We start from the raw sequence: 24,421 nt of genomic DNA on the forward strand, positions 1-24,421 counted from the left end.
ATTTTGGTCCACAACTACTTAACCAATCTCTAAGAAGTTCCAAACTTTCGCTTGTCTTCCTGTCTTCTCACTCTTCCAACCTCTGCCTATTACCTAGTTCAAAAGCTACTCCCACATTTTCAGGCATCTTTAGAGCAATGCCTCACTCCTGAATACCAATTTTCTTAATATGTTTAGTGTTGCTATAAAGGAATATCGGAGGCTGGGTAATTTATTAATGAAAAGAGATTTGGCTCATGCTTCTGCAGGCTGTACAAGAAGCATGGCATCAGCATCTATGGCACCATGCCATTTGTGAGGGATCCACGCCATGATCTAAACAACGCCCACTAGGCCCCACCTCCAACATTGGGGATCAAAAAATTTCAACATGACGTTGGTGGGACCAAACAAACCATAAGCAAATCATAACAGATCTGTAATTAATTCTTAAATTCTTTCCAAAGAGTATACCAAGATGCAGTCTTATTTAAAGAAAATATTGTATATGTTTTGGATTGGATGCTTCCTACCAGATGATACTGTAGATCTCTTAAAGTTAGATTATAAACCCTTCAAAGCTACAAGAGTAGTATGGCCAGTTCACACAGGCTGAAGAACTATATCACTCAGCAACAATGGTAAGTTAAAATTCCAGTTAACTATCTGTTAAACAGATGCCCTGAAACAGCATATGTAATTCCTCCCTCCCCACCAAAAGCTACTATAACATTAGTGTTAAAAATCACTGAGTTAGGGCTCTACTACTCATTCTAAGAACATGAAGCTTTAAGTTTCCACGTGAAGGGTTTTTAAGACATTTTGTAATAACCTTTACTTTTAGTCACTTTGCCAGGTTTTTCTTTGAGATTTTATTTTCCTCCAAAATCTGTTAATGGGCCTTCTTTACCATTATTCCTATGAGGATATTGCTTGTGACCCTTCTCAAGCTGCCCCAGGGTCCTCATGTGTGATCTCCTCAGTACAGTAAAAACCTAACTTGTTTAATTACAGGTGTGTTCCTGGTGGTCTCTGCCTGAAGTATATTAACAGAATTATGGCATCTCCCAAATGAACTGATATTATAGGTTACACAAAAAAGTAATTGCAGTCATTTTATTTTACAGATTAAAAACAAAAAACAAAAAAACCCAAGACAGTATACTGTAGTTAGAAATAATTTTTGATACATTAGGTTATAATTTATTCCCATATATAAGCTTATTATCATAATGAGAAAAGGTTTATAAAGTTTTTTGGTTTTTTTGTTTTGTTTTGTTTTAATGAAATAAATGTGCTAAGGTTCCTTTTTAATACTTTTTGGGAGTATGTTTTGATGACAGTAGAAAATAAATATTCAATATTAATTCACTAAACAACCAAAGAAGTAAAATTTTGATACTACTTCCAAAGTTAAAGATACCAGGCATATCTTAACTACTTCCCAAAAAAGACTAGGGAATTAGGTAAAAGAGTGAAAGCATTTGAGGATTTTTCAAGTTCCGGATGACCAGACAGAAACTTAATGTAAGCCATTGGCTACAGAATGAATGATAGCAAACGCTTAGGTTTTTACGCACTAGACACTATATGTAAACACTTATCACAGTTCCTGATATGAACTGTTAATCAATACATTACCTCCATTCAGGCATTATAAACTATTCGATCCTTAAGGCAATTCCTATTTTGTGGTTCTAAGCAAATACTTATTGATAGAGCAATATAAATGTTAGCTTCCTAGATATGGCAACTGCTAAACACAGTTTTCAGAACTACATTAGATGCTAATGATAGAGCTACAAAGACTAATTTTAAAGTGCGTATCAGGAGATAAGAAATCCTGCAGAAGCCTTAGCCTCTGTACATATAATCATAGGTTAACAGTTTTACAAATTCGTGAACATTAAATTAATATGGAACAATCTAAAAAATAAAAAAACTCTTTAAGAGGCATTCAGTTTCTTATAGGCTTCTTCAATGAAAGTTGACATGCTCTTCATATGTGATGAATTATGAAGAATATCCAAGTCCTTTAGAAGAGCATTCTGGTTTGGAATTAGTGCCAAAATTTCTTTCTGTGGGAAAGATAGTATTAAATATAGTTGTTAACATTTTATTATGAGAAATCTCAAATGTATGTTAGAGAGAACAGTTTAAAATAAACCTTAAGTATCTATCACCCAACTTCAATAATTGTCAACTAATGGCCATTCTTCTTTCAAATCTCTCTCCCTCTCCCCATCCTGCTCCTTTCACCACTGGTAAATGATTGAGAGGATTTTTTTTTTTTTTTTTTTTGAGGTAGAGTTTCACTCTTGTCGCCCAGGCTGGAGAACAATGGCACAATCTTGGTTCACTGCAACCTCCATCTTCCAGGTTCAAGCAAATCTCCTGCCTCAGCCTCCCGAATAGCTGGGATTATAGGCATGTGCCACCATGCCTAGCTAATTTTGTATTTTTAGTAGAGATGGTCAGGCTGTTCTCAAACTCCCGACTTCAGGTGATCCGCCCGCCTCAGCCTCCCAAAGTGCTGGGATTACAGGCATGAGCCACTGTGCCCAGCCAATAGGAAAATTTTAAATTACTTTTTAAGAAAACATGGGTTGGGCACGGTGGCTCAAGCCTGTAATCTCAGCACTTTGGGAGGCCGAGATGGGCAGATCACGAGGTCAAGAGATCGAGACCATCCTGGCTAACACAGTGAAACCCCGTCTCTACTAAAAAAAAAAAAAAAAAATACAAAAAACTAGCCGGGCGAGGTGGCGGCACCTGTAATCCCAGCTACTCGGGAGGCTGAGGCAGGAGAATGGCGTAAACCCGGGAGGCGGAGCTTGCAGTGAGCTGAGATCTGGCCACTGCACTCCAGCCTGGGCGACAGAGCGAGACTCCGTCTCAAAAAAAAAAAAAAAAAAGAAAGAAAATATGAACTTTCCAGTGCTACAAACATTTACACTACAATATCTACTGGAGTCCTTTGAAGAAAGATAAATTAGCAGTTTAGAGTTTACTACAAATAAGACAGCACTGTTTTATAAGGAGTTATATGCTATTGTTAAAAGCATAAAAAAACCAAACTGTCAATTATTTACTTCTAGAAATGTATTCCAAATTATGACTACACAAATCAGTAAAGACGTATGTACAAGGGTGTACCCAGTCTTACCTGTAACAAAAAAATTATGTATTTCCATCAGTAATTTACAAATTATATGACCTCCGTGCAACAGAATGTTACATAGCTATCAACAAAAATGAGAGATTTACATGACTGACAAGATGTTCAAACTATATAGTCAAATGAGCAAAGTAATTTGCCAAACCGTTTACATCAGGTTCCATTTGTTTAAAGAACGAAATAGGACATAATGTTTTCATATATATGTGATATATAACTGATCTATTATATACAGGGATGCCTTATTTTACTGTGTTCCCCGATACTGCGTTGTTTTACAAACTGAAGGTTTGTGGCAACTCTGTGTAAAGGAGGTCTATCAGCACCATTTTTCCAAAAACAGATGCTCACTTTGTGTCTCTGCGTCACATTTTGGTAACTGTTGTAATATTTCAAACTGTAAAAATCATTACGGTATCTGTTATGGTGATCTATGCCTAGTGTTCTTTGATGGAACTGCTGTAATTGTTCTGGGTGCCACAACTGCAACCATATCAAACAGCGAACTGAATTGGTAATTGTTAATGTGTTCTGACTGCTCCACCAACCGGCCATTTCCCAGTTTCTCTCCCTCTCCTTGGGCCTCCCTATTTCCTGTGACACAATGATATTGAAATTAAGCCAGTTAATAATGCTACAATGGCCTCTAAGTGTTCAGGTGAAAAGAAGAATCATGTCTTTTACTTTAAATCAAAAGCTAGAGATTACTAAGTTTAGTGAGGAAGGCATATCAAAAGCCACGCAAACCAAAAGTTAGGCCTCGTGCCAAACGCCCAAGTTGTGAATGCAAAGGAAAAGTACTTGAAGTAAATTTAAAGTGCTACTTCAGTGAATACATGAATGATGAGAAAGCAAAACAGCCTTACTGTCGATATGGGAAAAGTCTGAGTGGTCCGGATGGAAGATCAAACCAGCCACGACATTCCCTTTTAAACCGAATCCTAATCCACAGCAAGGCCCTAACTGTTTTCAAGTCTATGAAGGCTGACAGAAGTGAGGAAGTTGCAGAAGAAAAGCTTGAAGCTAGCAGAAGTTAGTTCATAAGGTTTAAAGAAAGAAGCTGTGTTTATAACACAAAAAGTACAATGTGAAGCAGCAAGTGCTGATAGAAAAGCTACAGCTGGTTACCCAGAAGACCTAGCTAGTGAAGACCTTCACATCACTGGTGAAGGTGGCTATAGTAAACAACATATTTTCAATGTAAACAAAACAGCATTCTATTGGAAGAAGATGCTATCTCTAGGACTTTCATAGTTGGAAAGGAGAAGGCAATGCCTGGCTTCAAAGCTTTAAAGGACATGGTTTTGTTAGGCTCTTATTAGGGGCTAATAAGACATGGTGACATGAAGTTGAAGCCAATGCTCACTGACCATTCTGAAAATCCCAGGGTCCTTAATTCTACTAAATCGACTACATCTGTGTTGTCTGTGCTCTGTATATGGAACAACAAAGCCTGGTGACAGTACATCTGTTTAGAGCATGGCTTACTGAATATTTTAAGCCCACTGTTAAGAGCTACTGCTCAGAAAAGAAGATTCCTTTGAAAATATTACTGCTCATTGAAAATGTTCACAGTTACCCAAGAGTTCTGATGAAGATGTACCAGGAGATTGTTGTTTTCACATCTGCTAACACAACATCTATTCTGCAGTCCATGAATCAAAGAGTCATGTCAACTCTCAAGTCTTATTATTTAAGAAACACATTTCATAAGGCTATAGCTGCCCTAGGTAGTGATTTCTCTGATGGATCTGGGCAAAATAAATTGTAAACATCTTGAAAGAAATTTATCCTTCTGTCAGTAAGAACATTCATGATTCACAAGAGGAAGTCAAAACACCAATAACAGGAGTTTAGGAAAAATGGATTCAATTTTCAATCCCATGGATGACTTTGAGGGGTTCAAGACTTTAGTGGAGGAAGTGACTGAAGATGTGGTGGAAATAGCAAGAGAACTAGAATTAGAAGTGGAGCCTGAAGATGAACCTGAATTGCTGCAATCTCCTGATAAAACTTGAATGGACGAGGAGTTGCTTCTTATGGATGAACAAAGAAAGTGGTTTCTTGAGATGGAATCTATTTGTGATGAAGATGTTGTGAACACAGTTGAAATAACAATGAAGGATATAGAATATGACAAAAACTTAGTTGACAAAGCCAGGACAAGGAATGAGAGAACTGACTCCAACTGTGAAGGAAGTTCTACTGTGGGTAAAATGCTATGAAACAGCATCACATGCTCCAGGGAAATCTTTCGTGAAAGGAAGAATCAACTGATGTGGCAAATTTCATTGTTTTCTTATTTTAAGAAATTGCCACATGCATCCCAACCTTCAGTAATCACCATGCTATCAGTCAGCAGCTATCAACACTGAGGCAAAACCCTCCACCGGCAAAAAGATTACGACCTGCTGAAGGTGCAGATGATGAACATTTTTTAGCAATAAAGCATTTTCTAAATTAAGGTATGTCCTTTTTTTTTTCTTTTATTTTTTAAAGAAATAATGCTTTTTTGCACTTACTAGACTACAGTATAGTGTAAACATAACGTTTATATGCAGAGGGAAACCAAAACATTTGTGTGACTTGCGTTACTGCAGTATTTGCTTTTTTGCTGTGGTCTGAATCCAAACTTGCAATATCTCTAAAGTATGCCTGTAATCAATATGGTAAATAGGTACTTACCTGAAGTGTGGGTGCTTTGAGAGTTTTCTGAGAAAGTTCTGGAAGAGAGAGTACTCCACTAGTATTTATTTGATGCATCTAAAGTAGAAGAAAGCTACAGATTATTTCAAAAAGCTGGTTTCTGTCATCATATCATACTTGAAAGCTGTCTTGGCATAATTTAACCATTAAAAATTATATCCAAATTCCAGTAATACAGTCTAAAATAATTACCCGTTTTATCCTCTCCTCTTCTTCTTCCACCTCACTTGCCAGAATCTGAATTTTGTTCTTTAGGCTTTGAATATTCCCAGTCATTAACTCTGTGGTCTCTACCATTTTATCTATTTCTTCCTGAGTCAGAAAGAGAAAAAAAAAACATTTTAACTTAAACACATTATTATATTAAATCCTAATAGATATTGTTATACATATACATTTTTAAAAACACCATATACATTTAAAACATTTTTAGAAGCAAATGGTGAATTTACTTTTGTTTCTTTCAAAAAATAGACTTCTTGGAGAGCTGGTATGTCAAAGTATTAACGTGTTATAAGGATATCTAATTTCCCTGGAATAAGGAGATGTACATGAATACTTCCTCAAAACTTACCAATGCTGGTAGGGTCAGGGATCCTGGAAGATCCAAGTGTAAATCTAGCAGAGCCCAGAACTGATGACAGCAAATATAGTAACCTTCCTTAAACAGCATAAAACTTCATGTAGTGGAGAAATTCTGAATTGTTTTCATTTTTTTAGGAACATTTGAGAGTCTGCTATTTTAATTTGTCAAAAGGAAGTAATGTTGGGCATTAGAGCAGGGAGAATAATAAAAAAAATGAGTAACAGTTTCCCACATTAAAGGAATATATAATTTAGAGGGGAAGATGAAAAGAAAATAAGAAATGAATAAAACAAGTATGGGGACAAGACATTAAGGATGTGTTGTGTGCAGGCTGAGGATAAAATTAAAATTAGCAAGTCTCCAGGTTTCTAAAAGGTATTAAATATGGCACTGCTTTCAAATATAGTCCTAGCAACAATCAATGATAACATTGCCTGCTGGCTTTGGGGAACAAGTAAATAAGCCACACAGAAAATATACAGAAGTAGTAACTCTTACATCTTGTTCAGCAATAAGGTTGATGCTGTATCTATGTCATTCTGCAAATACTGGATGCAGAACTGTTGCTGGCAACTAGAGTAGACTTCCTCAAGAAATATATTTTGGCTTCTAAATGACCACTTTTTTTTTTTTAAAGGGTAGCTGCAGGGGTCAGCAATTGCCCATGGCATGTTTTTGTACAGTTCAAGAACTGTGAGTTGTTTTTACATTTTAAAAGATTGGTCAAAACCTCAACAAAACAAAAGGATATGCAACAAAACAGTCAACCATATGTGGTCCAAAAAGGCTAAAATGTTTATTGTCCGGCCCCTTACTGGGAATGTGCTGTTCCCTGAATGCCTAAGATTTTGGGACTGTGAGCTCTATTCACTTGAATCTAAACTCCATGGAGGAACAGACTCTGTTTTTATTTTTTATTATAGTAAATTTCAAACACATACAGTAAGAGAATATTATCATGAACACCCATATACGTATCAGCCAGTTTCCATTATCAACTCATGACAATCTTTTTTTTTTTTTTTTTTTTTTCTGAGATGGAGTTTCGCTCTTGTTGTGCAGGCTGGAGTGCAGTGGTGCTATCTTGGCTCACTGCAACCTCTGCCTCCTGGGTTCAAGTGATTTTCCTGCCTCAGTCTCCTGAGTAGCTGGGACTACAGGCGCCTGCCACCATGCCCAGATAAGTTATTTTTTCTGTATTATTAGTAGAGATAGGGTTTCACCATGTTGGCCAGTCTGGTCTTGAACTCCTGACCTCTGGTTATCCGCATGCGTCGGCCTCTCAAAGTGCTGTGATTACAGGCGTGAGCCACCATGCCTGGCCTGTGGCCATCCTGTCACACCTTTAACTCCATCCACTTCTCCTGCTTCCTCTGCGCTATTTCAAATACTAGATATCACATCATTTTATCTACAAATATTTCAGTATATAGCTCTAAATGATTTAAAGATATATGAGAGTACAATATCATTACTACACTTTAAAGAATCTCAATAAATTCCTTAATATCAAGCATATGGTTAGTATTCACATTTTCAATTTTCTCATAAATTGGAGGGTTTTTTTACATTTTGTTTTAATCAGGTTCCAAACTGTTTGTGACTGGTTGATATGTCTAAGTCTCTTTTCATCTATAGGAGACTTCCATTTCAATTCATTGTGGAAATTAGTTTGCTCTGTGGAATTTTCCATGGGCTAAATTTTGTGAACTGCATTCCCTGGTGAAGTTTAAACTGGTTCCTCAGCCCTGTATTTTCTGTGAATTGGTTGTTGGATCTAACAGAGTGCTGTCCAAAATAAATATAAAGCAAACCACATATATTAGTTTCCTGTGGCTGCTGTACCACCTACTTGGCTTAAAATAACAGAAATTCATTCTGTCATGGTTCTGGAGGACAGAAGTCCAAAATCAAGCTGTTGGCAGGGACACAATCCCTCTGAAGACAAGAGAGAATGGTTTCTTGTTTTTTTCAGCTTTTGGTAGCTGTACGCATTCTTTGTAGCTGCATTGCTCTCGTTTCTGCCTTTGCCTTCACGTGACTTTTTCTTTGTGCCTTCTCTTGTCTTTTATAAGAACACTTGTTGTTGGATTTAGGACCTACCCATGACAATACACGATGATTTCATCTTGAGATCCTTAATTATATCTGACAAGACCCTTTCCCTAGATTCAACCCACTACAAAGGGAATGTGTAACAGCACTGAATGAATAAAGGGGTTAAATATAACAAGGATTAAAATTTCTCATTATGAAATTTATTTTGTTCCATTGCTTTGGTTATCTTTGGGTATTATTACCATACTCACATGGTATCTTCTTTGAGGATTTTTTTTCTCAATTCCTTTTAAAAGTGTTTTTATGATTCTGAAAATTTTCTCCTTATGTTATTTTCTATTTATCATAAGCATTATCTGTTGTGTTTATTTGCTTTAGTGTTTCTTCTAATTTAGTCTAAATATCTGAAACGTTTTTTCTTTTATGTCTCATTCATTCCTGAATTCTCTTCTTTCATTTATCAGTATTTCCAAGTCTGATTTATAATTTTTCCCCTATACGTTCTATCATTTTTCTGAATTTATTTCAGTTCACTTGATAAATTAGGTTAATGTTCATCTATTCTAGGCACATGTCTTTTTGGCATGCTTTCGTTGTATCAGGAATGTTAGTTTTGGTCTTTACTGTCATATTTTCTTATGCTAACTCTGATTCTGAAATCCTATGGCTCCATTTTTATGACAACATCAAGGGAGTCTAAAAAATTATGCTTCAGCTGTTCTAATGCTGTCTTCCCAGAATCTCCGAGATGTTGTTCACCACTGTTGTTTCCCCAGCACCATTACTGAGTGAGAGCACGACAAAAATGTTAAATAAATAAAATTTCTGTTACTATTACAGGTTTTAGAAGATCATCACCAGCAATAACTCTAGGCTGCAGGGAGAAAAAGCAATGGCTCTAAGGCACAGAGGAGAAAACTAACGGTTACAGATCGAGTTTACAAGCTGCTAGTCCGAAAATCCTCTTATGCCAATGAAGAACTCTCCTGCCCCTGGTGCCAGTGGTGCTTCTTCTGAGTGACTAACAAGCACACTATAGACTGTAATTATGCTTTTGTCCCATGGAGGTCAAATTTCAGCTGAAGACCAGAAATGCTTACGAATAGCATAAAAATCATACTATCATTTATGACTTCAAACACCCTTAACTGATGTGCGTAAATACTAAATGTTAAAATTCTCCATGATCATACTCTCAAACCTTTTAAAATAACCTAAATAAATGTCATCTAAGTGTTTAGGTGATGAAGCTAGTGCCAATACTGAAAAGATGCCCTAAAAAAGTAGGAACCTTGGGATGGAAATAAAATATAATATTACACTTTGAATAAAGTGAGGCAGCCACCAAAAAATGCCACCCTATTAACTAAAAATATATATAGATTTGTGCTCAGAAATTGTTCCTTCAACTTTATTCTCAATCTTATGGAAAAATGGGAATGAATTGTTACCTTTGAATTATTATACATTTTGGGAATATATTCCTTGTAGGAACTACTACCACCTTGTACTTACTAAATTGCAACTAAAATCTATGCACACAACATCTACAAACTACTTCAAAATGTCTAAAGGATATACGGTCTGATGTGTATTAGTTTTTATAATTATATAATAAGCTCCTTAAGGTTGCTTTGTCTTAGTTGTTCGGATATCCATTACTTAAAAGCTTGAAGTTAACCATGATAGATAAGGTTATCTCCTATTATCTTCTAAAGGATGCCATACGACATAGTGATCAAGAATCGTGCTAACGTCAGAATGACAAAGTTAGCATCTCAACTTTAAGCAATCTGTCTAAGGTTCAGTTAGAAATAGCATTATGTCTTTTTATCACATTTGTAAAAAGAGAATAATTTAGGTCATACTCTAAGTCATTGTGAGGATTAAGGGATATAAGTATAAAGTGCTTAGAACAGTGTCTGAAGTGTAGGAAGTCCCCTGTACATTTTAACTCTAATGATACCTGTGTTTTCTTGCCATATACAGGTCAGAAAAACTTACACATTTTAAAATTCCACAGTATTGAGTGATACACTCCTATAAAGTGATAATTAAAAAGACTAAGATAGTTCAGTTAAAGTTAGATGAAAAAAATAGGACTGCTACTTAACCACAAATATATTAGAAATACTTCAACTTTAGAGGCGCCAAGTTCAGACAAATTTTTGCTTTAATGAAAAAAAAAAACAATTTAATAAAAAAACCTGGCTCAAGATCTAGTATTCACTACTGCAGGAACATCATGATAATTTAAAAAACTTTAGTCTTTTTCCCCTTTCCCTAACTCTCTAATTATGGATTCCCTATTCAAATTTCATACCTGCAATAATGCCAGACCTTCTTCATTAGCTTTGCCTCGTGCCCTTTCCGTATTCAGTAGCCTTGACACATTAGTTAAATCTTCCATCTTTTTGGGAGGGACTTTCAGAGTTTCACACAGTTGTAGCAATCTTAAGGATAAAATAAAAATGTAATTATTTTGTTTATTTTTTAAGTCTTATTATTATTTTAAAACAGTCCTCATTTTTTCTTGTCCTCATATTCTTAAAAGGTACAATATTCTTTTATTACCACTGGGTAACAGTGCCAGTAAGTCTCCCCCTCAAAAAGCCCTGACAAATCATCATTTAACCTTTCGATTTATTAAGATTTACCTCAAATTAAGGGACACTGGGGCTACTTTACTAAAAGAAAACTTTCTATTTTACACATTTGACAATGTATACACATTTTAAAACCAAAATTTCCTTGTACCATCCAGATGTTTTCTAGACTATTACAGGACATGAGTCTATTATATATTGTGAATTGTTGGTTAAGAGACAGAACACTAGTCTAGAAGTCTTAACTATGACCCTGGACCCCAAATCTCAATTATTTTAGAGAATGTGATAAAAAACAGAGAAGATTTACCTTAGTTATTTTAAATGATTTCAAAGAAAACTAAGTTCTATAGAGTTTAAGGCAAATAAAACACTAAGATTAAAGTGCACTGCTTGAAAATATTATAAACATGAATGGTATTTAATATTAAAGTTAAAAAATTCCTTTATAAATTCGAGTTGATTTGATCACCAGTAGAAACATCTGTTTCTATTGTCACACCTGGCAGACTGCAAAATAGCTTTCCCAGATTTGATTCCTTTTATAACAGCAGCATCTTTGCGTTCTAAAAAGTTCTACTACTTAAGATTTGAAGAAATCTGAACAATAGTGGAACCCCCTGTCCCACTTTTGGGATCTTGTTAAAAATCTTAATTAAAAAAAAAAAAAAGAATCTTTTATTTTAGATTCAGGAGTACATATGCAGGTTATGTAGGCAACTGTTGTGGGGCTTTGGTGTACAGATTATTTTTTCACCCAGGTAATAGGCATAGTACCTGACAGATAGTTTTTCAACCCTCACTCTCCTCCTTCAAGTAGGCCCTGGTATCTGTTGTTCCCGTCTTTGTGTCCATATGTACTCAATGTTTAGCTCCCACTTGTGAGAACATGCACTATGTGGTTTTCGGTTCCTGTGTTAGTTTGCTTAGGATAATGACCTCTAGCTCCAACCATGTTGCTGCAAAGGACATGATCTCATTCTTTTATGGCTGCATAGCATTCCAAGTTTTATATGTCCCACAATTTTCTTTATCTAATCTACGGCTGATGGGCATTTAGGCTGATTACATGTCTTTGCAATTGTGAATAGTTCTGTGGTGAACATAAGTGTGCATGTATCTTTACGGTAGAGCAATTCATATTCCTTCAGGTATATACCCAGTAATGGGATTGCTGGGTTGGAGGGTAGTTCTGTTTTAACTTGAGAATCTGCCAAACTGCTTTCCATAATAGTTGAACTAATTTACATTCCTACTAGCAGTTTAAAAGCATTCCCTTTTCTCAGCAACCTCTCAGCATCTGTTACTTTTTGACTTTTTAAGAACAGCCATTCTGACTGGTATAAGATGGTATCTCATTGTGGTTTTCATTTGCATTTCTCTAGTAATTAGTGATGTTGAGGGCATTTTTTTCACGTTTGTTGGCTGCGTGTATGTTTTCTTTTGAAAAGTGTCTGCTCATGTCCTTTGCCCACTTTTTAAAAGGATTGTTGGTTTTTTGCTTGCTAATTTGTTTAAGTTCCTTATAGAGTCTTGATATAGACCTTTGTTCGATGCATAGTTTGCAAATAAAATTTTAATTTTTGTAAAGAAGAAAGTAGGCAGCAAAAACTCCACAAATCGTAATTCTCATTAAACTGTTAAGACAAACTCCAGTTATTTAGAAAAATCGTCATTAGGCTATCATATTTAAACACAAACTATCTGCCTAAGCCTTCCTAAGAGGGATTAAGTTTTTTATTTTCTTGACAAAAATATTTTATTTATGAAGTTTCTTCTATATGTTTATTAAATCAATTATGTAGAAGGGTCATTCACTGCTCCAAAGGTTCTAAATAGCAGTTAAACTTCCAGGAGTCTCACTAACTCTTAGAAACTAAAACCATGGCTTGAATATATCCTACTATATCAGCAACATTTAATCACCACTTATAACATTGTTTCTATAGGGCAGACTTTCTAGAAGTATGTTCCTTTAGAATTGTAATGGTGAACAGTTTTGTTTGCCTAGCAAACTTGTCAGTGTAATCATGGGGCTAGGTATATAATCCAGTCTATATCAATCATATCCATGGTAGCTCTTGTCACAAAATCACGCCAAGAATAGATATATATCACCTAAGCTCAGCCAATTAGAAACCATCTCCTAGAATTTTCTAACTGAAGCTAAGGGGTAAGAATTGTCTTTTTCCTCTTTCTTTACAAGGCTAAAATGATATATACAGGAAGCTGCCTATCACTATAGTTGTAATCTAGTAAGAACTGAAAATTAAAAAAAATGAAAATAATGAAGCTAACATTTAGTAAAAAGCAGAGATGAGCCTAATATACGAAAATGAGTTCCCAGAAATATCAATTTGGGAGATGCTAGGTTAAAGAAAATGAAATACATTTATTTACTGCAGGACTTCTTACATGCTAAGGTACCCAAATATAATTCACCATAGGTTATCTTTATCCATAGACTAACTGTAAGAACAAGTGTTTCAAATATACTTTGAGAAGCACTGCTACAGAAGAATGTATTTAGAGTTCCAATTATCAGTTTGCTAATGCTATACTTTGTTGTATTGGTATAAGTAACTTGGGTATGGTTACTTCGGGAACGAAAGAAAGCAAGCTGTGAAAGTAAAAATAAGGAGGAAATAGTCAGGCCTTGAAATGTATATCTCCATAGCTGCTACATGATGAAGAGACTGCCTATCTGTTGAATATAATCTTTTCCAGTGAACCAAGGTGATCACTATGAACAGCAACTATTATGTAATGTAATATTCTCATTCATACACTAAACATTAGTATTTGTCCTATATTAAAAAGATCCTAAACAGCTACATTTTCATTATGCTTGTATTAGCTTATTTATTATCTTAATATCTTCCTCCTTCTTTAATAATAGGCTACTATATCTTAAAGCAATTTACAAGCCTGCTTCTAGCAGTCTTTAATTTGTTCAACCTTTCTCAACAAACTCCCACCCCCACCCAACCCATCCTATTCACTTTTTCTACTTGGCTACTATGGGTTGAAAATTATATTTAAAGAAAAAGTAAATAGAATTTGTGCTCAAAGGAATTCCTTAAAATAGGTCACAAACATTTCTAGGCAAACTTGAAACTGAGAAACAGAACATTTTCTTATAAAAAGTTGTATAAATACTAGAGAAAAGTAATTATTGAAAATCACAGGCAGTGGTGTGCCTTTTAAGAACTCCTGAAAAGAAATCTCCATTGGTGATTTACCATAAGATGAAGAGCAATAATATCTTAGAAAATTATACTTGTTGCTCGTGCAAATAATTTAAGACAATATAAAGTGGAAAAACACAGCAATAGCGTAAATATCAGATAAATAAGAGTGGTGAACTATTAACTTCAAATTATTAAAAATGAAGTTGAAGGGAGTTCAAGTTGACAAAACTGTTTTCAAATTCTGATACGGAAGAGTGAACTGTGGAAACAGAATTTTGTGATTTTCAGGGTTTTTTTTTTTTTTGTAAATTCCCCTGAAACTTATTTGAGAAATACATGCAGTAGCAGTTTAGAAAAAAAAAGAAAACATATTTCCAAGTTGTTCACCTTCTTTAAAAAAAAAGAAAAACTTACATTCCACCAAGTGTCTGTTTGGCAACATAGGAAGAAGTCAGGTTTTTAAAAATTTTGTTTTAATCATTTTAATTATGCAACAGTATTACCGTTTCTTCAGGAAGTTGAGATGGTATTGTATTTCTTCTTTATCTTTAATTCTGTTACTCAAAATTGTCCTAGAGAAGAAAAAAGATGGAATAGTAGTCTGAAACACAAATAATAATATACTCTGTATATTTTTTCTCTCTGATTTCTCTCAAGTGTCCCTCCCTACTAGCCAGGCAAAATCAATCACTTTTCCTTCCATATTAAAGACACTTTAAACAGAGGTACAATGAAAAATTTCTACTTATATATATATATTTTGCCACACTGTATTGTAATAATTTATATGTCTGGCTCTTCTGATCGAATTCAGCTCCACATAGCAGAATTCTGTCTTATTTTCTCTGTATCCCCTCTAGTGTGGTAGCTTCTATGGAAAGTGTCACTCTGAACTCAACTTCTGCCTAAACAATCTCTATTAACATAAATTAAAATTTTATTGATAGCAAGTCAGGCCACAAACACTTGCTTTTATTTCATTGATAGAATTTCAAGTTTCTAAAATTAACAAAGACTTTTCTGCTGAAGGCAAATACCACCACATTAATTATATCCTTTTCCGAAATAGAAATATACTCTATTACCTTAAGATAGATAACAATATTTAAAAGAACAGTATCCATAGGAAACGCCTAAGTGGGAACCAAAAGAATCAAATGGAAAAATTTTATACTCACCTTATTACTGATTCCATCATAGTTTGCAAATAGTCTCTGGTACTCTTTGACAGAGGTTGCCAGGTTTTTCTCTTGTTGGGTGCTATCTTTATCTGTTTTAGGTTAGTGTGCTTTGTTTGTCCTGTCGTAATAGAAGAGGCTCTGATCAATCTAGATGTTTTACATATTGTTGCTTAAAAACTGAATGTTTGCATCTAAAAAAGCTTATGAAATTGTCAGAACAAAATATTATCAAGCTGTATAAACTGTTTAATTTACTTTTTATCACACAGCTATAACATCCCAGGTGTTGAATATGAATATGCTTTCTATTAATAAGTTAATGGGAATACTACCAAGTGATAACAGAAATAATTTTAAATGAAGAATCGAACTTTAATTATGAAAGGTTTCATTCTCAGAAATGGCCTAAATTCTTTAAACATTTCATTGAGAGGACCAGAAAACTATTTTCCAAATGTTGGATGGCAACTGGAACAAAACAGACTAATCAAACCACAAATAGCTAGTGTCAACTATGTTGTTGGTACTGTTCTACTTATTAGGTATTAAAAACAGAAGAAATAGTACTGGATCTCATGAAAATCAGTGCTGGAGAGAAGAAGTATTGAACAAATTATAGGCGTGCAAAGGAAACAAAAGGAAAAAAAAAAGTATTGTATGCTATGGGAGTATAAAACCAGAGGAGCTAACCTAGTGTTGGCTGAGGAGACGTAGAGAATCCTTCCACAAAACAGTGATGTTTAAGCAAAGGCAACTACTCCAAACTAGTTTACTCTAAACCAACTTATAATAGTGGTTCCAAACTAATCTATACAGAACAGAAAGCATATTTGTCTTGAAGAAAAATCAGGTTTGTTTTTTATTACAGATCACTAATAATGCAGGCTGTGGGCCACTTTGATTTTCTCTATTTCCTATCAACTCAGTGGCATTGAAGTCTCTACAGTATTTTGCCAGAGGTGCTAAATAAAATTTCAGTTGACCACAATAACTAACCACTACTACATATTTTTACAAAAATGCAAATGTAGTTGTTTATTACTATCTTTTCCAGAACTCATAAACAAGATGCTGAACATTTTTTCATGAATGTAGATATAGCTTGACATAGAAGCAGGTTAAACAAGGTAATAGAAAAGAAATACCTTCAGAAGACAGATCTCTTAGATGATTTTTATTTCTTTTCACTGTGTTTCTAACCTAGAGGGGAAAATACATGCATAAACATAAACAGAATTAAACATCAGATAAAAGGATACTACTTTTACAATAGATTTTTATATATGTCAAAGAGTATTCATATAATTTCTAGTAGATAGAAAAAATGTATGTTGCTACTTCTACAGAAAAATGGTATATATTTATCACAGGCAGAGGATATACTACAGCAATTCTTGACAATGGTGATAATAACAAAATTTTATACAGTGTCAAAGAATGTTTTAAATGAATCATTACTTACTTTGCCTAGGAAATAGTGTTACATACTTTACCTCCAAAACAAATATAGGCATTGCCTAATGAGTAGGGTAAAACCTGAAACTTTTTTTTTTTTTTTTTTCAGATGGAGTCTCACTCTTTTCACCCAGGCTGGAGTGCAAGGGCACAAACTCGGCTCACTGCAACCTCCACCTCCTGGGTTCAAGCGATTTCTGCGGCTTCAACCTCCCGAGCAGCTGAGATTACAGGTGAGCACCACAATGCCCAGCTAATTTGTGTGTGTGTGTGTGTGTGTGTATGTATATATATATATATATATATATTTTTTTTTTTTTTTTTTTTTTTTAAGTAGAGACAGGGTTTCACCATGTTAGCCAGGATGGTTTCAATCTCCTGTGATCCACCCACCTCGGCCTCTCTAAGTGCTGGGATTACAGACATGAGCCACAGTGCTTGGCCCTAGTCGAAGATTTCTAAATGAGAAACTTGATATTTTCATTACCTTTTTCTCTGACAACACAACTTCCTCATTATCCTTTTTTCTCTTTGGATTTCTTTTTAACTGTTCAAAGTTTTTCTTGGAAGCATTTGCTTTACCAGACATCTTGATCTAAACACAGTGCTTCAAAAAAAAAAAAATCTGTAAAGATGAAAATACAAAAAAAGCTAAAGCCTTGCACAATGTTTTGTTTAAAAAACTTACCTATAAATGTTCCACATTCTCTTTTTTTAAAAAAGAAAAATGATACTAAAAGTTTGGGGATAGTATTGTATGCTTTTAAACAAACATTTTAAAACAAATAATTTTCACTCTTATCAGAAAAAGGATATCGAATTCAATTTCATTCCTATAAATTAACGTCCATTTGTATGGATTTTAGAAAATCATTTAAAAATGCTTTTGTATCTCTTATTTTATACTTGATTGTATAATAACATCCTCTCCATGTTTAGGTCCATGGAAATAGAAATATAAAGTGGTCACAGATAATGTCAGTTTAAGGAGTAAAACCTAGGTCTTGTTATTTTAAGTAATAAATTTACCATTACTCAATTTTTGCCAAAAATGGAAGGAGACAGTTTTTAGGATTATACCATCAATCTATGTGGAAATTCATCTGTTGGTCTGACACTACTAAGAATTTAAACTGCAATCCTATCTGGGCTATGTGCATTTTAACAAGAGTATAGAAATGTACTGATTACCCTTCCCTCTCGCAAATTACAAAACAGTCATGGGATTGGAAATGGGGATTTGATAAAATTTAGAGTAATTTTCCCTCTTTTATTACCAAACTCATTTCTGATCAAAGGAACAGAAGAATGAGATACTTATTCTTGCATTACATCATAAGAAGTGGATAGAAGTTAGGTGCAGTATACAAGGAAATATGTATATGCACATATTAGCTATATATGCCTAGAAAATACATATATACACATACAAATACATACACATATTAGCCATAGCTAGATATACAGATAAATTATTCATCATTCCTTTTCTAAACATTCAGAATTATCATACTGATACAGTTTAAATATACCTATGGATTTAGAGAGAGACAATAAAGTAGGTACTCTGGATAAATCTATTCTTTCAAATGTTAAAAGCTTCAAGCTCCCTTCCACCGAAGACTGGAAATAAAAAGTGGGAAAGAATTAACAGAAAGGTCACAAACTACATTTAGCAACCACATATCAGACCAGTTACAAAAAGCATTAGAAGTCAAAATATCACTTTACCCTGCTCTTGAACAATGTGATACCTTACCAAACACTCATTTTCTATCTTGTGTTCAATTTCTAAAATGCCTACTTCCCTCAACTTTACATCTACACCCTTATACTTCCCCTACTTAAAAACCCATCCACATGACAGAATTTCACTTATAGATCTCTCCTGGAAGGGCTGACATGTACAGCAGTTCAAGTTGTTCACTGAATAAAAGCATCCAGTGAAAGGGCAAGTGACAGCTGAGATTTTAGATTAAAAATGGTACCCATTCCTTCTTACAATTGTTAATGAGAAGTAAGGTGTTATGTCCCCATGTCTTAAATCTCGGCAGACTCTGAAGCTGTTTGAGCAGCAGAATATAGTAGAAGTGATTCTGTTCTAGCTTACTGGCTTAGACATGAAGAGACCGGCAACTTTGACTTCCTCTTGCTTAGAAACACTTGCTTTTTTTTTTTTTTTTTTTTTTTTTGAGACAGTCTTGCACTGTCGCTTGGGCTGGATCTCAGCTCACTGCTGCAACCTCTGCCTCCCAGGTTCAAGCGATTCTCCTGCCACAGCCTTCTAAGTAGCTGGGATTACAGGCACCCGCCAGTGCACCCAGCTAATTTTTTGTATTTTTAGTAGAGATGGGGTTTCACCATGTTGGTCAGGCCGGTCTTGAACTCCTGACCTCAAGTGATTCTCCTGCCTTGGCCTCCCAAAGTGCTGAGATTACAGGTGTGAGCCACTGAGCCCAGACAACGCTTGCTTTTGTAACCAAGCCATAACCATATGAGGGATGCCAACACTGAGAGGAACTGAAACCCCAGGAAGGTCTTAGCTGAGCTCCCAGCCAACAGCCAGCACCAACTTGCCAGTCTGGTACATGTACCTAAGTCAATATGTTGTAGCCCACACTGCGTGGACATGAGCAAGCTCTGCCTAATCCCTCCCAATCCCAAATTTTGGAACAAATTAAGTGAGTAAAAAATTTATCCCTATATGTTCTGTGTAACAGTCAAACTCTTTACCATGCCATTTTTAGTTCTTAACAACCTAACTCTGCCTACTTTTTCATACTTCTCTCCTACTACTCCTTAATCAAATCTCCCTCTCTAGCGAGATTTGATGATTTCCTGAACACACTTTGAGTAATTCTACCTCCCAAACATATACTGTACCTTCTACCTGAGCAGCTCTCTCCCATCTCTGCCCACGCTCTCAGATCATGAGCCACCTCCTTCTCAAAATCTTCCTAACTGTTCTACTTCATTTCTCTCTAAGTCTGTGGCTCTTATGCTCTCTCTCATTTGGCACTTATTTATAGTTTGGTTCCATTAATCATTTTCTTCTTGATATTCTTTATTAAAATAACATGTAATTTAGTGCTACTCCAAATCTCATTCAAACTGTTTGCCATAATCCTTTCAAGTGTGGAAATTGAAAGTAATCATTTAGAAACTTTTACAGCAATTTGATAGAGTAATTTTATGCACATTGAACTTAATCATAAAATAATTAGCCTTGTCTTTGCCATATCATTTTCTAGTAATTACTATTTCTTTAAAAATAGACTTTTTCCAGAACAGTTTTAGATATACAGAAAATTGAGCAAAACATACAGAAACTTCTTATATAATCCCTGCCCCCCCATCCCCTGCAAGCTCTAGTATTAACATCACACACTAAAGTGGTACATTTGTTGTAATTTGTTGACACATCATATTACCCAAAATTTATTGTTTACATCAGAGTTCACTCCTGGTATTATACCACAAGGCAGTTTGACTAATAATTGATTTTTAATTGCATTTTACAAAATTATCAGTTATGACTGATTAGAAATAAAAAACAAAACCGGTCTAACAGAGTTTCAGAAGTACTGTTAACACTGAAACCTACTTGAGGAACTAGACTATAGCACAAAGTTTCTCACCCTCAGCACTATTAACATTTTAGATGGATCATTCTTTATTGTGGAGTCTGTGGTGTGTATTGTAGGATGTTTAGCAGCATGCTTGGGTCTACGTAGACCGTCACATGCTAGAATACCTCCAACCCCTGAGTAGAGTCAACCAAAATTGTTTCCAGACATTGTCAAATGTCTCCTGGGTCAAAATCAACCCAGGTTGAGAACACTACCATAATGGTTAAGAGCAGTTCTGCGACAAGGGTAAATTGTTCAAGCTCCAAATCTAGCCCTGCTGCTTAATTAACTGTATATCTTTGGGCAAGTAAATTAACTCATTTTCCCCAATAGTCAAATGATTAATAAAAGTACTAACATTAAAGGCTTTTGTAAAGAAAAAATGATTTAATGAAGAATATATAAACCACCTAGAACAGTATTTGAGACATAGTAAGAATCCAATAAACAAAATACATCGTTTCTCTTAATTCTGGGCTACTTGCAGTGCATATAAAAATGAATAGATATTTCGTCCCATTCTTAGATCCAAGGGAAATCATAGCTTAGTGATAGTGCATAGGTAGAGACAGATATGAAAATAATTACTCTATATATTTATAAATGTTATAAAGACGCAAGTGAGCGAATGACTATCTTAAACTGGTTTGTGCATATGGGTAAGAATGTACAGGCATAACTCTTTTTATTGTGTTTCACTTTATTGAGCTTTGCAGACACTGTATTTTGTTGTTGTTGTCATCTTACAAACTAAAGGTTGTGGCAAGCCTGCATTGAGCAACTATATTGATGCCATTTTTCCAACAGATTGTCCTCACTCTTCATGTTTCTGTGTCACATTTTGATAACTCTCAAAATATTTCAAAACTTTTCATTATTATATCTATTATGGTGATTGATGTTACTACTGTAATTGTTTTGGGGCACTATGAACCATGCCAATATCAGGCAGAGAACTTAATAGGTAAATGTTGTGTGTGTTCTGACTGCTCCACTAACTGGCTGTTCCCTGCCTCTCTCCCCCTCCTTAGGCCTCCCTGTTCCCTGAGACACAATGATATTGAAATTAGGCCAATTAATAACCCTACAATGGTCTCCAAGTGTTCAAATGAAAGGAAAAATCACACCTCTCTCACTTTAAATTAAAAGCTAGAAATGATTAAGCAAGGTGAGGTAGGCATGTCAGAAGCCAAGATAGGCCGGAAACTACACCAGTTAGCCAAGCTGTGAATGCAAAGGGAAAGTTCTTGAAGGAAATTTAAAGTGCTATTCCAGTGAAGACATGAATGATAAGAAAGCAAAAACAGCCTTATTACTGATAGGGAGAAAGTTCGAGTGGTCTGGCATTGAAAATAAAACTAGCCACAACACTCCCTTAAACCAAAGATGAATTCATGGCAAGGTCTTAACTCACTTCAATTCTGTGAAGGCTGAGAGAGGTGAGACAGTTGCAGCCAAAGAGCTTGAAGCTAGCAGAGCTTGGTTCCTGAGGTTTAAGGAAATAAGCCACGAAAGTATAAAGTGAAGCAGCAAGTGCTGATGCAGAAGCTGCAGCAAGTTATCCAGTTCTAGGTAATTGATGAAGGTGGCTACACTAAACAACAGATTTTCCATGAAGACAAAACAGCCTTCTCTTAGAAGATGCTGTCTAGGAGTTATATATCTAGAAAGTCACTGCCTGGCTTCAAAGCTTCAAAAGACAGCCTGACTCTCTTGTTAGGGGCTAATGTGGCTGGTGACTTGAAGCCAATGCTCATTGACCATTCTGAAATATCCTAGGGCTCTTATTCTTTTAAATCTACTCTGTCTGTGCTCTGGAACTGGAAGAACAAAGCCCAGGTGACAGCACATCTGTTTACAGCATGATTTACTGAGTATTTTAAGCCCATCTTTGAGACCTACAGCTCACAAAAAAAGATTCATTTCAAAATAATACTGCTCAAAGACCATGTACTTGGTCACCCAAGAGCTCTGATAGAGATGTACAAGGAGATTAACACTGTTTTCCTGTCTGCTAACACATTCATTCTGCAGCCCATGAATCAAAGAATAATTCTGACTTTCAAGTTATAGTATTTAAGAAATATATTTTGTAAAGCTATAGCTGCCCTAGACAGTGATTCCCCTGATGGATCTGGGCAAAATAAATTGAAAACTTCTGGAAATGATTCACCATTCCAAATGCTAGTAAGAACATTCATGATTCATGGGAGGAGGTCAAAATAGCAACATTAACAGGAGTTTGGAAAAAGTTGATTCCAACCCTCATGGATGACTTTGAGGGGTTCAAGACTTCAGTGGAGGAAGTCATGAAAGATCTGGTGGCAATAGCAAGGGAAATAGTGGAGCCTGAAGATGTACCTGAATTGCTGCAATATCACGATAAAACTAGTGGATAAAAAGTTGCTTCTTATGAATGAGCAAAGTTCTTGAGATGGAATCTACTCCTGGTGAGGATGTTGTGAATATTGTTGAAATACCAACAAAGAATTCAGAATATGACAAAAACTTAGTTGCTAAAGCAATGGTAGGGGTTAAGAGGATTTACTCTAATTTTGAAAGAAGTTCTACAGTGGATAAAATGCTTTCAAACAGCATCGCCGTTTACTAAGAGATTAGTAAAAGATTCACTAAGAGAAATCTTTAGTGAATGGAAGAGTCAACTGCTGTACAAACTTCATTATTTTGTTATTTTAAGAAACTGCCACAGCAACTCCAATCTTCAGCAACCATCACCCTGATTGGTCAACAGCCATCAACATCAAGCAAGACCCTCCACCAGCAAAAAGATTAGGACTTGCTGAAGGCTGAGATGATTGTTAGCATTTTTTTTAGCAATAAAATATTTTAAAATTAAAGTATGCTCAGTATTTTTTTACACATAATGCTACTGCACACTTAATAGGTTACAATACAGTGTAAATACAACTGTTATATGCGCTGGGAAACCAAAAAAAATCATGTGACAGGCTTTATTAACTTTATTGTGGTGGTCTGGAACCGACCCCGCAATATCTCGGAGGTATGCTTGTACATTATTCATGGAAAAAGTATTATTTTAATGACGTTTTGAAATAGTGAAAAAGTAGAAAAATGAAGCATCCAAGGGAAAACAGTAAAACTCGGACGGCAGGAAAGCTCGGGAAAAACAAAACAAAACAAAACAAAAAAAAAACTGGCATGTTCAGGGACAGGAAAAGTTCAGTAAGGCTTTTAATCTGTATAGGAGGAGTGAAAAGAAATAAGGCTGGGACAGTAGTTTGCCGCCAGACTATATGCTTTAGGAGAGAGGGAGGCATTCTAGGTTGTCTTGTTTTCCTAACCAGCTTGTTGGTACTCATGGGACTCAATTATCTCAATTTAGACCTCTATGTGGGCACAAGAGTGAGTAGGACGCCTGGGAAAACAGACACTAATGTCCCAGGCTGCACTTGACTTCACTCGTGCCTGCGGAAGAAATCTAGCAATGAGGATGAGCATAACGATGATTCGGGGGAAATAGGAAGGAAGTATTCATGCTTTTGCTCCCTCCTCCCTTATCAAATATCTCAATCCCAGGATCCTAACGGCAGAGCTTTTAGGACATCGGGCATTTCCCCGTGAACAATCCCCTCTCGCCCTCCTCAAATATAAACCGCGAAGTCTGCCACAAACGCGTTGGCTTTAAAACTCATCCCTCAATTTTGGATCCACCCAGTCTGTTAAGGATATCACGACTCACCACTGATTCTTCTTGCACCCTTCTGGGAGCCGCGCTTAGAATAATTCGCGCCCAAATATTCGTAAACAGAGGAGACCCGGAAGTGGACGGGAAGAAAGCGGAAACGGACATCTAACCCTACCCCTAAACGT

At 35.6% G+C, this 24,421-nt stretch overlaps 1 protein-coding gene across 3 annotated transcripts; it reads right to left on the minus strand.

Annotated features, from left to right (window-relative positions):
* Positions 1 to 1,075: 1,075 nt before the first annotated feature.
* On the minus strand, positions 1,076 to 24,403 carry CENPQ (centromere protein Q). Of its 3 annotated transcripts, none has more exons than XM_023212983.1 (9): positions 24,291 to 24,403; positions 17,428 to 17,565; positions 16,631 to 16,685; positions 15,483 to 15,603; positions 14,808 to 14,876; positions 10,831 to 10,960; positions 6,056 to 6,175; positions 5,843 to 5,920; positions 1,076 to 2,057 (listed from the first exon to the last, which is right to left on the minus strand). In XM_023212983.1, the coding sequence occupies exons 2-9, from the start codon at positions 17,527 to 17,529 to the stop codon at positions 1,926 to 1,928; spliced, it is 807 nt and encodes a 268-aa protein (XP_023068751.1). In that variant the 5' UTR covers positions 17,530 to 17,565; positions 24,291 to 24,403; the 3' UTR covers positions 1,076 to 1,925. The 3 variants fall into 3 exon arrangements, with proteins under 3 accessions (XP_023068751.1, XP_023068750.1, XP_023068753.1); XM_023212982.1 differs by having other exon boundaries at positions 17,428 to 17,547; positions 24,291 to 24,373; XM_023212985.1 differs by lacking the exon at positions 17,428 to 17,565 and having other exon boundaries at positions 24,291 to 24,383.
* Positions 24,404 to 24,421: the final 18 nt, after the last annotated feature.

The sequence above is a fragment of the Piliocolobus tephrosceles genome, chromosome 5 (assembly GCF_002776525.5).
Source record: "Piliocolobus tephrosceles isolate RC106 chromosome 5, ASM277652v3, whole genome shotgun sequence".
NCBI classification, from domain to species: domain Eukaryota; kingdom Metazoa; phylum Chordata; class Mammalia; order Primates; family Cercopithecidae; genus Piliocolobus; species Piliocolobus tephrosceles.